Source organism: Amblyomma maculatum, chromosome 11, assembly GCF_055883805.1.
Source record: "Amblyomma maculatum isolate TAMU_Amacu chromosome 11, ASM5588380v1, whole genome shotgun sequence".
NCBI classification, from domain to species: Eukaryota; Metazoa; Arthropoda; class Arachnida; order Ixodida; family Ixodidae; genus Amblyomma; species Amblyomma maculatum.
In genome coordinates this window covers 42,654,317-42,668,230 of record NC_139354.1, presented here as the reverse complement: position 1 = coordinate 42,668,230, position 13,914 = coordinate 42,654,317, and the positions used below count along the sequence as shown (strand labels likewise).

Here is a 13,914-nt window from a genome sequence, read left to right as displayed (position 1 = left end):
TCATCGTCTATTGCTACGTAGTCGGCAAGCTGGACACCACTTGGTAGGAGAAATTCAAAGCGCCTGTCATCCACCTCTTCGTTGTCCATATTTTCAGTGGGCTCCGGGGTATCCTCTGCAGTCACCTCTGGAGGAACGTCACAGTCATCAGGGCGGACAAACCCGCTGTGCCTGAAGGAGTTGGCTATGACCTCGGCCGGCGTGTTGTTCCAAACTTGCACTAAAATATGAATTGCACTGAGGAGGTTTAGGTCATATTCTCGCCCTGCCTCCTTGCACAACAGCATCCGTTCTAGCACATGCTTCCTGTATCTGCATTTTACGTGCTGAATTATGCCTTGATCCAGCGATTGCAGTGCAGCCGTCGTGTTCGTAGGAAGGAATACGAGCTCGATGCACTCTAGCCCTGTCACTCGGGTGTGCGCGCTGCAGTTGTCCACTACAAGTAAAACCTTGCGCTTGTTAGCGGAGAAGCGACGGTCGAGCTGCCGCAGCCAAGCTTGAAAAATATCCGAGGTCATCCAGGCTTTTCTATTGGCTCGATACTCCACAGGCAAACGGGGAATGTTCTTAAAACATCTTGGGTTCTTTGCCTTCCCGATGACAAGTAGTGGCAGGTGCTCCGTGCCCAACATATTTGAAGCGAGAAGCACAGTGACCCTTTCCTTGCTCCTCTTCCCTCCAACGCACGGGTCACCCTTAAAGGTGATTGTTTTGTCTGGCAAGGCTTTGAAAAACAGTGCCGTTTCGTCGGCATTGAAGACGTCGGCAGGTTCATAACGAGCCAGATACTGAAGAAGCTCGGTTGTCTTCCAGTCAGCAATGCGGCGTTCATCCACCGCTGCCTCCTCCCCACACACGTTTCTAAAGACTAATCCGTGCCTTTCTTTGAAGCGGGCGAACCATCCTTCAGACGCACTGAAAGATTCTATGTTCATTTTCTGTGCGTACCTGTCAGCTTGCTGACAGATCAGCGGGCCACTCAAAGGAAGCTGTCCATCACGCATATCTGTAATCCACCGTAGCAGTGCTTGTTCCAGTTTCGGACGCGCAGCCGTCCTTAGCCTTTTTCTCTTCCTGGTGAATTTGCCGCTGTCAAACGCTTCAAAAATTTTTTCTTTGTTTTTCACGTAGTCGCTGTAGGGCTCGTGGCGCGCCGCGCATTCGAAGGCCGCGCCACTTCCCAATGCTCCCTGCGCGCGTGCCTGTTTCCCTCTCCCCGCTCGCGCGGGGATAACCGGTCCCGCGCGAGGGGGCTATAAAAGAAGGCACGCGCCGCCGTCGCGCCTCTCTTCTTGGTCCCTGGCGCTTCCTGGTCCCTGGCTCGTCGCTCCCGCTTCCCTCCCGGCTCTCCACGGAAACGACCCGCAGCCACCCGGACGACAAGATCCCTGTGAGATTAAATATGTTTGTTATACGGCCCACTGTGTGTTTGTCGTGCGCATCCCTCGGGCAGAGGAATCGCCCACAACTGGCACCCAACTGGGGCTGAATTAGCACCCATGTGGACGATTTTTCTGCCAACGTGGCAGCGCACGGCAACACGACGGGCCGGTCCTTTGTATGTTAGGCGCGACGCCATTTTGAGTTTAGGGCTATCGTGTGTACAGATGACACGGAGTGTAGTATAGTAGTGTTTGTACAGTGTTTTATTTTGTTTTGGGTTATGTGCGTGTTTGTTAGTGTCGGGCGGTTTGTGTTTTAATTTTTTTTTGTGCATATGTTCGTTTTATGAAGTGTTTAGCCTTTGTGACTAGCCTCTTGATGCGGGCTAGGTGGTAGTCGTGTGCGTTTAGGCTCCCGACCGGCCTTAGTTATTGAGTGAAATGCCTCCGAGAAAAGACGTGCCAGATAGGGCCGCCGCTTCGGACGCCAGTGCGTCCGGAAGTGAGGTAAAGGACGCGGTAGAGTCTGTGCAGGTTACCGATGCGGCCGCCTTGATGAGGCAGATGAACGAGGTGTTGTCGGTGTTCGCCCTTCAGCTCGGTTCGGTGGCTAGCGCCAACCAAGCCACAGCTGCGGCGGCAGTCTCGCGTCCGCGGATAAATGTAGAGGTTCCCTCCTTTTCCGGCTACACGGACGTGAAGTCAGTCCACGAGTTCTTGCAAGAACTCGAGGATTATCAGACGGCACTGGGTTCCCCAGACGACGTGGTGCTAGCGCAGGTAATCCCCGTGGCACTTGTTGAGAGCGCGGCGCGGTGGAGACGCTGCCAGCCGGCCTTCCAGTCGATGGCAGACTTCACAGATCGCTTCCGCGCCGAGTTCTTGCCGCCCGATTACGAACGCCGGATGCTTGAGGAGCTAGCGTTGCGCACACAGCACCCGGAGGAGAGCCTCCTCGAGTATGTACGCGCAATGCAGGAGCTCTACAAGAGGGCAGATCCCACGGCAACCGATCTAGAACAGGTCACGCGCGTGATGAGGCAATGCCATCCGCGCTTCAAGCCGTATTTGCGGGGACGTGGTTTTGCAAACCTCGAGGCCCTAGCACAGGAAGCGAAGGTAGTACAGGCGGATTTACTCGCTGAATTGCGCTACCAGCCACCCCCCAGGCCAGCCGAATCGCTAGAGCCGCGATGCGCCTGGGCCGGAGGCCAAGACTCCGCGCCGCGCGCCAGGGGCGCAGACGTAATGACGGTTGGGCAGGAAAGGCCAGCGGAAGGCTCCGATATTCCTCGCGCTCTTGACCCGTACGCGTTCGAGCAGCGGCGTCGAGCTGGGCTCGCCAGCGACGTCCGCATAGGCGCGGAGAGAGGGGAAATACGTCCCCAACCGCTTCGTGGAACGCGGCATCCCCCGACCGCGCGGCAGGTGAACGATCGGCTTTGCTGGAATTGCAACCAGCCGGGCCACGTGGCACGAGAGTGTCAAGCAAGGCGTACGCAGGGAAACGCGGACCGCCGGCGGCCATAATTGGTAACACCAGCCTGTCGCCGTCGGCGGGAGAATTTCGTGGTAACCACGGCGGAAAATGGGAAATGTACTCCCACGCCGCGTCACCGGGCGACCGCCCCGGGGGCGCAGAGGCTTTTGTCCCCCTCGCCTGTAGAGCGCAAGGAATGTTGTCGCGCTCGAGCCCTTTTATGCTAGTGCGGTTAGTTGGTCAAAGCTACTCGGCACTCGTTGACACGGGCTCAACTCTGTCATTGGTCGGTGATGATGTTTTCGAAGCCTGCCGTAGATGTAACATCCGTGTAAGGCCAGCAGAAACCACTTTGAGCTTAGCAGCAGGGACAACAAAAGCAGAAGGAGCGGTGCGTCTGGTCCTGCGTTTTGACGGCAGGAAGCGGAGGCATCGCTTCGTCTATCTGCCCGGCTTAGCCATACCAGTTATTCTGGGAAGAGATTTTCTTTCGAGGGAAGGCATTGTGCTTGACATGGGGGAGAACGGCTATCGCTACAGCCCCTTCACCCCCCTCATTCCCTTTGTTAGCGCACCCAAACAGGAATGCGTCGCTGAGCGAGCGAGCGTTCACGCTTTTGTCGCAGAGGGCTCCCCCGCGACACTGAATGGTAGCCCATTAGAAGCAATTATCGCGTCCTTCTCGGGAACCGGTAGTCAGCGCCGAAGGCTCGTAGAAACTTTACTCCCGTTTTCGGATTGTTTCACAGAGAAACCAGGCAGGACCGACTTGCTTCAGCACGAGATCGAAACGGGTGATGCGCGCCCTTTCAGATGTAACCCGCGGCCGTTAAGCGCGCATAAGAGACAGCTTCTCGACAGCGCCCTCGACGAGATGATTGATACCGGCGCGGTGAGACCCTCACAAAGTCCCTGGGCGTCCCCAGTGGTTCTAGCGCCAAAGAAAGATGGTTCGGTCAGGCTGTGTGTTGATTATCGAAAGCTCAACTCACTGACGCCTACGGTTGCGTACCCTTTCCAGTCGATCGAGGCTGTGATGTACGCGTTAGGGAACGCAAGGTTCTTCACAGTCCTGGATGCAAGCAGAGGGTACCTGCAGATTGAGGTGGCGGAAGGTGACATTCAGAAAACCGCATTCACCTGTCACCGCGGGCTCTTCGAATTTACTCGACTCCCGTTTGGTTTGTCTAATGCACCGAGCACGTTCATGCGACTGATGGACATCGTGCTGGGCGATGCAAGGTTCAACTACGCGATGGCGTACCTCGACGACGTCGTGATATTCTCACAGTCGTTCGAAGAGCATCTCATTCACTTGAATTCCGTTCTTGAAAGAATGAGACGTGCGGGTATAACGATCAACCCAAAGAAAGTGCAGTTGGCATCGAAGAGAGTTAACCTCTTGGGATTTGTGGTTGATGATGGCACTTTGAGACCGAACGATGACAAACTGCAGGCAATTCTGAACTACCCCTGCCCGACGGACGTGAAAAGCTTGCAGAGGTTTTTGGGAATGGTTGCCTTCTACAGACAATTCATCCCTAGTTGTTCAGAGCTCGCTAGGCCGTTGAACCAGCTGTTGCGGAAAGGCTCGAAGTGGGTCTGGGGCAAGGAACAGAACGACGCTTTTGTTGCCTTGGCTCGCGCGATAGCGAACACCGCTAGTTTGCGCCTCCCCGACCTGAACAAGCCGTTTGTCTTGCAGACAGATGCTAGTGATGCCGGTGTAGGAGCTGTTTTGTTGCAGGAACACGAGGGCAAACTGCGCCCTGTCGCGTTCGCTAGCCGCACGCTCACATCGGCGGAGCGGAATTACTCCGTGACCGAAAAGGAATGCCTGGCGATAATGTTCGCATTGTCAAAGTTCGACATGTACCTAGACGGAGCGGTTTTCACCGTGCAGACAGATCACCAGGCACTTTCGTGGTTAAAGAGGCTGAAAAACCCCGCAGGCAGACTCGCGAGATGGGCGCTGACGTTGCAACGTTACGCGTACGCCATTGAGTACCGCCGGGGCAGCATGAATAAGGTGGCCGATGCGTTATCGCGCGCACCGTTGAAGGCTGGCAGAAGCGCAGAAGAGGCGCAGACCAGCTTTGATGAAAGCGGCGTCGCCGCTAGTGGAGAGGAGGAGAGGGCGGACGCGAGTGTCGCGCCCTGCGTAGGTAAAAAGAGAAAGGAGGCGGACAGAGTTGCCGCGCGGTGCTGCGAGAGAGAGAAGACGCAGCAGCTGGTGGCGGCGACTACTCGCCTGCCAAGAAGTGAGGCAGAGAGAAATCTGTCTTGGGGAGTAGCGGTCAGTAGGGAAGAGCTAATTGAGGCCCAGAAAGCAGATGGTCTATGCCAGCGGGTGCTGACAGAGCTTGCGAGTAGTGCAGCTTGCACCGGGAACGCTGAGGGCAAGTACGACGCGTATCTGCTGGGCGAGGATGGCTTACTGCTCCGCTACATCCCCCAACTTGACGAGGAAGAGGCGATTGCATCCCCCTTCCGAGTCGTGGTCCCGAGGAAGTTGCGGAAACGATTCCTCCAGTACTTCCATGACTCAGCGCTGGCAGGCCATGGCAGCGGCAGTAAGACTTACGACAAGTTATGCCGTGTCGCGACCTGGCCAGGTATGAGAAAGGATGTGCTGGGTTACGCCCGTACATGTCCTGTTTGCCAGGTAGCCAAGCCTCGGGCGGGGAAACCCGCTGGCATGATGAAGCCGGTAGTTAGCAACTATCCGTGGCAAGTGGTCGCGTGCGATATCATGGGACCCCTCCCTCGCTCCGCGCGCGGACACCAATATATCCTGGTAATAACGGACCACTATTCCAAGTGGGTTGAGGTTTTCCCCCTTAGGAAGCTGGTGTCAGAACGGATTTGGGAGAAACTGTTGGAGACATTCACTCGTTTCGGTTTCCCTTCCGACTTGATTACAGACAATGCTTCGTATTTCACAAGCAAAGTCTTTGTTGATTCCTGTCGGGCGCTTCAAATCCGCCACAGGAAAACGAGTCCCTACCACGCTCAGAGCAACATAACCGAGAGAGTGAATCGGAATGTTAAGAGTATGCTGGTCGCGACGACCGAGCAGCACAGAGATTGGGACGCACGGCTGTCCGAACTGGCTTTCGCCACTAGAACAACCGTGAACAGGTCGGTAGGTATGACACCTGCTTACTTGAATTTTGGGAAAGAGATCGCTTTTCCGCTAGAGAACGCCCTACTTGACGCGGCGGGGCCCGCGCCCCCTCCGCTTACACAGTACGCGGCAAAGCTCCGCGAGCGCCTTGAGGCAGCGCAGCGCGCGGCTCGTGAAAACCTCGATGTCGCGCGCATGGAGCAAGCGGATCAGTACAACAAAGGTCGTCGTCACGTCGTTTTCAACACGGGCGACTTGGTACTGAAAAGAACGCACCCGCTTAGTAACGCAGCGCGTGGTTTCGCCGCGTCGCTAGCGCACAAGTGGGTTGGACCGTTCGAAGTTACGGCACGGACTACGCCACTCACCTACCAGCTGCGGTTGTTGGCGAGCGGTGAAACCGCTGGTCCGGTGCACGTCGCAGACTTGAAAGCTTACCACCTTCGCAAGGACGATAACTGCGAAGCGGGGGAAGCTCAAAACGATGCAGGTAGCAACCCGGTTCGCAACCGACGCTATAACCTAAGGCCAAGGTAGTGCACTACTTTGTCTAACGTCTTTGCTTCTTTCAGAATGCATTCTGATAAGATTTTGCAGCAGCCAGATGAACCACCGTCGCTGGGGCGGGAAACCGCACCCAGCGCTTGGTTCAAGGAGGGGCCACTTAAACAGGGGGTACCCCCCTAGTTTGTGGCCCATTATTGTGACCAGCGCGGCCATGCTGGCCGTCTTCAACGCGTCTGGAGTGGAGCCCGCTGCCCAGGCCTGGAGTAGGGGCCTCAGGAAGCCAGGTGTGCCCGGGGCGAAAACGCCTGCTGCAATGTACATCCAGCACGGCGCCACGTGGAAAGGGGTCAACGATGTAGAGCAGCAGCTCAGGGCCGCTGCCAGGCGTATCCAGGGCCAAGCCCAGCTGCGCTGTGACCCCGAGGATGTGGCCGCTGCTGGAGAGGGACCAGCCGGAACAGCCCCGCCATGCCTGCTGCTCCTCCCGTCCCACGGACCAGCTGAGATGGCATCCCGCCAGAGCCAGGCGACAAGCTTTCATATTTTACGCTGACCCGGGCTCGGACATGGACATGGCCCGGCTGTTGGCGGAGCCCGGGTCGGACGCTGAGGGGGGGGGAAGATGTAGGGCTCGTGGCGCGCCGCGCATTCGAAGGCCGCGCCACTTCCCAATGCTCCCTGCGCGCGTGCCTGTTTCCCTCTCCCCGCTCGCGCGGGGATAACCGGTCCCGCGCGAGGGGGCTATAAAAGAAGGCACGCGCCGCCGTCGCGCCTCTCTTCTTGGTCCCTGGCGCTTCCTGGTCCCTGGCTCGTCGCTCCCGCTTCCCTCCCGGCTCTCCACGGAAACGACCCGCAGCCACCCGGACGACAAGATCCCTGTGAGATTAAATATGTTTGTTATACGGCCCACTGTGTGTTTGTCGTGCGCATCCCTCGGGCAGAGGAATCGCCCACATCGCTTAGCGTGCTTCTCTTGACGCCATACTTTTTCATTATCTCTTGCCGAGAAATGCCTTCGTTCAGCTCCTTCAATATCTTTACTTTTCTTTCTAAATCATTTGCTGGCTGCTGTGGTCGTTTCGCTGGGGTGGCGGTCGCCATCACTATGAAGAACGATGGCGATGGCACAACGCACAAGCACAGTCGACGAACGCAACGTACACCCACAACACAAAGAATGAAGCAGCGCTACAGGGGCACTGTAGCGTAAAGCGTAGCACTGTCACACGTGGCGTTGAGCAGCAGAACAAACCGTCCCGTCGTTCTTGCAGCTTTCAGTAGATGCTGGATGGTCCCAGCGGCCCAAAGCCCCAAACCCATGCATCAAGTGGTGGCTGGCGCCACCTAGCCAGTGCTCGCTCATTCACTATCATCATCATCATTCTCAAGCTCCTCATGCAGCTTTCGTTTGGTTTCGGTTTCTTCAACTCTCCTGCAGTCTCCTGCCACGCTGTCGGTTACGGCAAGGAGTGTGTGCCTCCGAACCGCCGAGTATTGCGCGGCTTACTGGAAGTTGCGATAGCCTTCGGGAGTTGTCCGAGTTAACCGGTGCGCGGCTAAATTCCTCCGAGCTAACGAGCATTTCACACCATTGAACTATGCACAGTTTTTCCGGGACCGCGCCGCGAGTCCGAGTTAACCGAATTTCCGAGTTAACGAGATCCGGATAAACGAGGTTTTACTGTATCTGTCACACTTGCTCTGTGGACACCTGAACCGCGCCATAAGGGAAGGGAGGAAGGTGGAAGTGAAAGTGGAAAAAGAGAAAGGGGAGCCATAGTGGAGGGCTAGAAGTAATTTTGGCCACCTGGGGATCTTTAACGTGCGCTGACATCGCACAGCACACGGACGTCACTTCGTTTCGCCTCCATCAAAACGCAGCCGCCGTGGTCGGGGTCGAACCCGGGAACTCTGGCACAGTAGTCTGGCCTCTTACCAATAAAGTTTGCCTATTTTGATAGATAATCACATTCTAATGAAAACTGAGCTGTTTTAAACTAGGCGTGGTCATTGAAGATGTCATTGCCAGCTGCCATGTCCACACTCAAAACTCGAATGAGGTGAATAGCAAATTTTTTATTCTTTTCCAAGCTTCTGCGGCTATGCCACATCCCCATTTTCTTCCAAATGGTACTTAAAGGGTTCTTTTCATTATTGCTGTCACAAGGTCGAGTTCAGTGAAAAGGAAAAAAAAAAAAAAATTTCTACACTTAAATGCAGTTTCGTCGGAAACATTTTTTGCTGCCAAAAAGACATCAAGATAGTCATGGAAAGCCAAACTGCCAATTATTTACTAGCTGCCCTCAATGGTCCCCTTTATGCTGGAGAACACTGAAAATTGAATTGCAGTCAATTGAAGGCCAGACAGTTACAATCTCCTATCTCCTCACATCATTGTGTTAGCAGATTTGCCCCTGAATCACTATTTTAGTCTCAGCTTTTTTATCACTGTACAGCATATAACAAGATAGCAGCATTTAGTCTGAAATCTACATTGGGGGTGGTTTGTGTTTGTTTATTATTCCAGACCAAGGCCTTCAATGATACATACTTCATCTCATCTTCGCTGGACCATTCCATCTCCGTCTGGAATGCAGCTGAAACGAAACTGCACTATCACCTCAAGGGTAAAACCTTTGTTTTCAGGACTGTCTCGGTACAAAAGATTCTCAGACTAATTTGTGTTGAAATTCAGGTCTTTTTTTGGATGTAAAATTACTGGCTATCCCACTGTTAAAAAGATGAAGTGCTGTTTCATTTTTTGTTTAACCATGAAATTATTTGTTACTCACCAATCATAACTTATGTAATTGCGCCTTTTATGGTTAAACTTGCTCTGTACACTGCTGCGAACGCAAAAAGAGCTCAGAGGACAGCACACGCAGAATAGAATCTTTTTTTCAGAAGACGAAAGCAGAAACACATTTCTTAATGGTACTAATGTGCCCTTGAGCGAATGTGATGCTTTGAGTGTGGTTACCACAAAACACTGTTGTGAGCTTCTTGCCTTGCACACTCTTTCATGCGTTTGTTTACATAGCAGAAACAAACGTAGCGTCAATGTTTATTCTGACGTTTATTTACTCCTTCTTTCTTTGTCCAGGTGCGACAGAGCCCGTAACTTGCCTAGGCTTGCACAACGCTGGCGTCGTGTCTGGGACCACTGCTAACAAAATCAATGTCCACACTACTATTGATGAAAAGGTAGTTGTTATCACTGATGTTTTTCTGTCGATATTCAGGATCTTCTAGGCACTCAAGGGCATTGGGATTTGGTGACAAGATGATCGCAATCAGCATTTCTACAGTGCATGCATTGCTTAGAGTGCCGTTAGCTTTTCCTGCTTTATGTTCGTTTCATACTCGTCAAACATTTCGAACATTCTTTGAAATTTCGCAAGAAATTCCATCTCTTTGCATCAAACCACCTTCAAATCATTGTCAGCGCATTTGTTTGGTATTCGTGAGATGGTAACGCATGCGCTGTTGTCTCGTGCAAGGAAGTCGAGGAGCGACATTCTGTTTTCACCGACAAACGGGAACGATGCAAGTAACGTGTTTTGGAAACTTCTTCAGGCGGTTTCTCACTGTTAAGTGTGTATTTTTCGATTTTTCTGTCCCTTTCAGGGCATGTTCACAAGCACAAAACTGCGGTCGGAAACATTCCGTGGAGTCATCGCTTCGATGGCAGTCCTACCCCTGAACCGCTTGCTCCTCCTGGGTGCCGACAATGGCGGCATCTCATTGTTGTGCTGACGAAACTTTAAACAATGTTGCTATGTACAATGTCGCTACGTTTTGTTAACAGAACTCGCTGTGAGACTCTCGTTGCTCTCCACTGTGTAATTGAGCTACGTGTAGTATACATTCTAACATTCCCGTAGTCGTAAGGTAAACTGTTTCAATGCCTTCACTTCCTGCAATGTTTCATGGGAAGAATCGCTGCATCACCTGGCGATGAAGAGTGATTGCAAGCAGCATTTTATCTCCTCAGAGAACACGCATCGCTGGAATTGAAATGAAAAATTTTCTTCAATTTGTCACAAGGATCGTCTTGCCAGAACATTGTACGCAAGCCGCTCGCCTTTGTCAGCTGTATCGATTCGTTCATGATTGGCGATTGCGGTGCTATGATTGTGTTGCCTGGAGACTTTCGTTTTAACGGTTGCGATAAAGCTAACTAATATGTAATGAAATTAGCTTCGCTCACCGTTGTACAATTATGTGGCAGAGTAACAGTTTGTAAAACAAACCTTGTAATGAAATTCTAAATCATGGGAATATCAAATTTATATGAACTGTATGATAGTCAATGGGTCATAGGTATGCTGCTAAAGATGCTGGTATGAAAGAGTCATTAGCATAACTTTAAACGCGATGACATCTTGTAAATAACATGGGACCGTAAAAAGCCTTCTGTATATTTGTTTCTCTGTAAAGTGCTGGAACTTTAACTGGTTCGTTTTAATGAATATTTAATGTTTGCATACTTGAACCAGTCTAATTTTGCCTCAAACTTATGAACGTACTTATATAGCAGTGATGTTTCGTTAATTCTTATAGTAAATGGAACCACATTTTTTACTGTGGAATTTCGTGCATGTTTTATCAGAAAGTTATAATTGTGATGTCTCTTTCCATAAGTACTTTTGCGCATGTTTGTTGTAAGAAAATAGTGTCAACAATTTTGCATACGTCAGTTTCTAACGAGCGAAATGTGCTTAGTTGTGGAAGATCCATTCCTGTGGTGGGCATTTTTACCACAATTGTTTTTTCTTTTTATGCCTTTATTATAGAATTACTATTATTAATGTAGGCAAGTATTTCGTTTAGAGAGCGCTTACTTGTGATATTTTACTTTTTTGCACAGATTAAGTCTAGCAAGCACAATGCCTCATACCAAAGATGTGAAGTCTTCCTTCCAATCCTTGTCTTTATTGGATATTATTTATTGCTATTATCTTGTCTGTCTTTCAGTGTATACATGGTGATACTATATGCTCTCTCTCTTACTGAAATAAACTCCATATTTCAAGTTGAACTGGAAAACATTGAGCAAGAAATAACTGCTGTGAAGTTCACGGCTAGTGGTCTCTGTTTTTTCTGCTAATTCTTGACAAAAATAACTTCGAAACAGCTCTTTGTTGGCCATTTCTTCAAGTTGGCAGAACGCTTTTTATTGTCATGAGAAAAACAACAGAAAATTAGTTTATTAGAAAAGGTGCACAGATCTTTGGCCACCTGCAAAAATGCATAGCCGTTCCAATGCTTGGCATCGTATGTCAACTGGATTATATTCACTGCAAGCCAATGACCTCATCTCCAAGCACCCCTACCCTGCACCAGTCTCAATGACCATGTTCAAATTTCCTAACCTTACCTCTCTCTACAGCTTCTGGCCATTATAGCAGGTCATCGTGGACTCATTGAATGTCGCTCTGAAGCCCATTTTTTACCTCATATCCACTGGGAAGTTTTTATATTGAACTCGCATTTTAGCAAGATTTTGTCACTATCCATAAGTGATCTTCGAGCAGTTCAAAACTACTTTATTTTCATGGTAGGATAAAACATTAAAGAACTGCAGTAACATATTAACAGGCAACGGTTTCGTGCTACCTTACTATGTATGACTATATCAAACTAGCCAGAGACGTAAGAAATTCTTTAGCCCACGATTTTGTCCTTCGAGTGGCCTCTTGTTCAGATCAAAAAAAAACCTTTAACAACAGACTTTGCCACGGGGGCCTTTTGTACGGAGAGTTTAAAAATATTTTGAATATATGTGACCCTCCTGATTGCCGCATTGCAAGGCATTCTGGCCATTTGGCCACCTCCTGCTTGCACTGTGCACGTGCACTTCATCTTGATGACAGATGCAAGCGACAGATGACAGAAGCTGTCAGGGCGGGTTACTTGCCATATTGCAGGTGCAGATATCCCAGCCAACTTTCTATTGCACCTTTGGACGGTGCATCGCCTACCACAGAGCCTGCCGATGTCAGCATCCACCTCCTCGCCCAACTCTCCCCTGACGGGACATTGTCTGCAAACCCTTTCCCCCATCTATGTCACCTTCTAATTCTATCTCACTAAATACCCATCCCAGTGCCATTACTGCCAAAAACAACCCACAATATACCACTTCACATGGGCCTATCAAGAAATTATGGGGGACTCTTAAGCTTGCACCTTTAAGGGTATGACGCGATTGCACAGGCTACCAGCCCACATATAAAGCCCCGCTCTAACCAGGCCGTATGAACCAACATGTCTACAGCTAAACAGCTAGGAGGAGGATTATCCACGATATAACATGCACTTCCTTCATACAATGAATGTATTTAACATCAAGCACAGCAGGCATTTCGTTAAAACTGGATCACGTCTGTCTCCTGCGTGTTTTCAACCACGTTTCGCTCATCCCTCGAGGGCTTCAGCTTTTGAAAAAGGCAGACTGGTACTGTAAAGGTGACAATTTAATTTCTGGAAATCAATCCAATTTTTGGCAACAGTAGGATGCCCAGCTGCTACAGAAACTTTAATCAGATTATTGCATGTTCCTCACCACCTTATTGTGATGAAACTCTGGCATCTCTTTTACCTCAATCTGTTTTACTGAAACTGATCCTTTGTGACAACTGCCACCAACAAATGTGGCAAATGTAAAACGCTTTAGCTCAAGAGCATATTTAGTTTGTTCGCAGGCTCATTCGGGGCAACTACGGGCAATCTTGCGTGTACTATCTTACAAGCTGCATTTCTGTGGATGTTCATTTTATGTCTAAAGAAATTTTGAACTTGTTTTCACTCATTTTGGGCAAATAATCGAAACAGTCACGTAGTCGCCAGTTTGACCAACACGCACAAGACAGCTTTTGGACAGTAAATGTGAGGTCATACTTTGCTGAAATTATTTTCCTTGTTCTTGCTATTTTATAACTGCTTTTCTCACTATGGTTAGCTATTTATAGAAGCTTAGACAGGATCTGATAAATAATGCAACAGTGGACCAAAAATGCTCAAAAATCAGCTGGAGTTAGCTATTAAGCAAAACTAAGGTGCCACAATTCTTTTTCTATTATATATTCTAGAAAGAAACTATAATGCCCTATTCGACTCTTTGCCCATCTCACGCACTTTTCATATATTTTGATTAATTCTACTATATAATCACTGGTGACTTCAAAGTATGTAAGGTGCTTGTGGTTTAAACTGTGCTGGTTTTGGTATGCTGCCATAACTAACAATTCATTATTAACAGAGCTGATAGGGCAAAATAAAAAAGAATTAAGTCCAAATATAACTTATTCTATCCTTAATTTCTCCGCAGTTCCTGCACGAAGATATGGCCAATGGCAAAAGTTCTGTTGAAGGTCTACAAAGATAACAGTTTTACATACAATTTACTTTCC

General features: G+C 50.0%; 1 protein-coding gene across 2 annotated transcripts in view; it reads left to right on the top strand.

Annotated features, from left to right (window-relative positions):
* Wdr81 (WD repeat domain 81) overlaps positions 1 to 11,489 on the top strand; it is a 71,760-nt gene extending 60,271 nt beyond the window's left edge. For both annotated transcript variants that reach the window (XM_084584337.1, XM_084584338.1), the window contains 3 exons: positions 9,027 to 9,126; positions 9,603 to 9,703; positions 10,127 to 11,489. In XM_084584337.1, coding sequence (XP_084440463.1) covers positions 9,027 to 9,126; positions 9,603 to 9,703; positions 10,127 to 10,255 — 330 coding nt within the window. In that variant the 3' untranslated portion in view covers positions 10,256 to 11,489. The remainder of the gene's footprint in view (positions 1 to 9,026; positions 9,127 to 9,602; positions 9,704 to 10,126) is intronic.
* Positions 11,490 to 13,914: the final 2,425 nt, after the last annotated feature.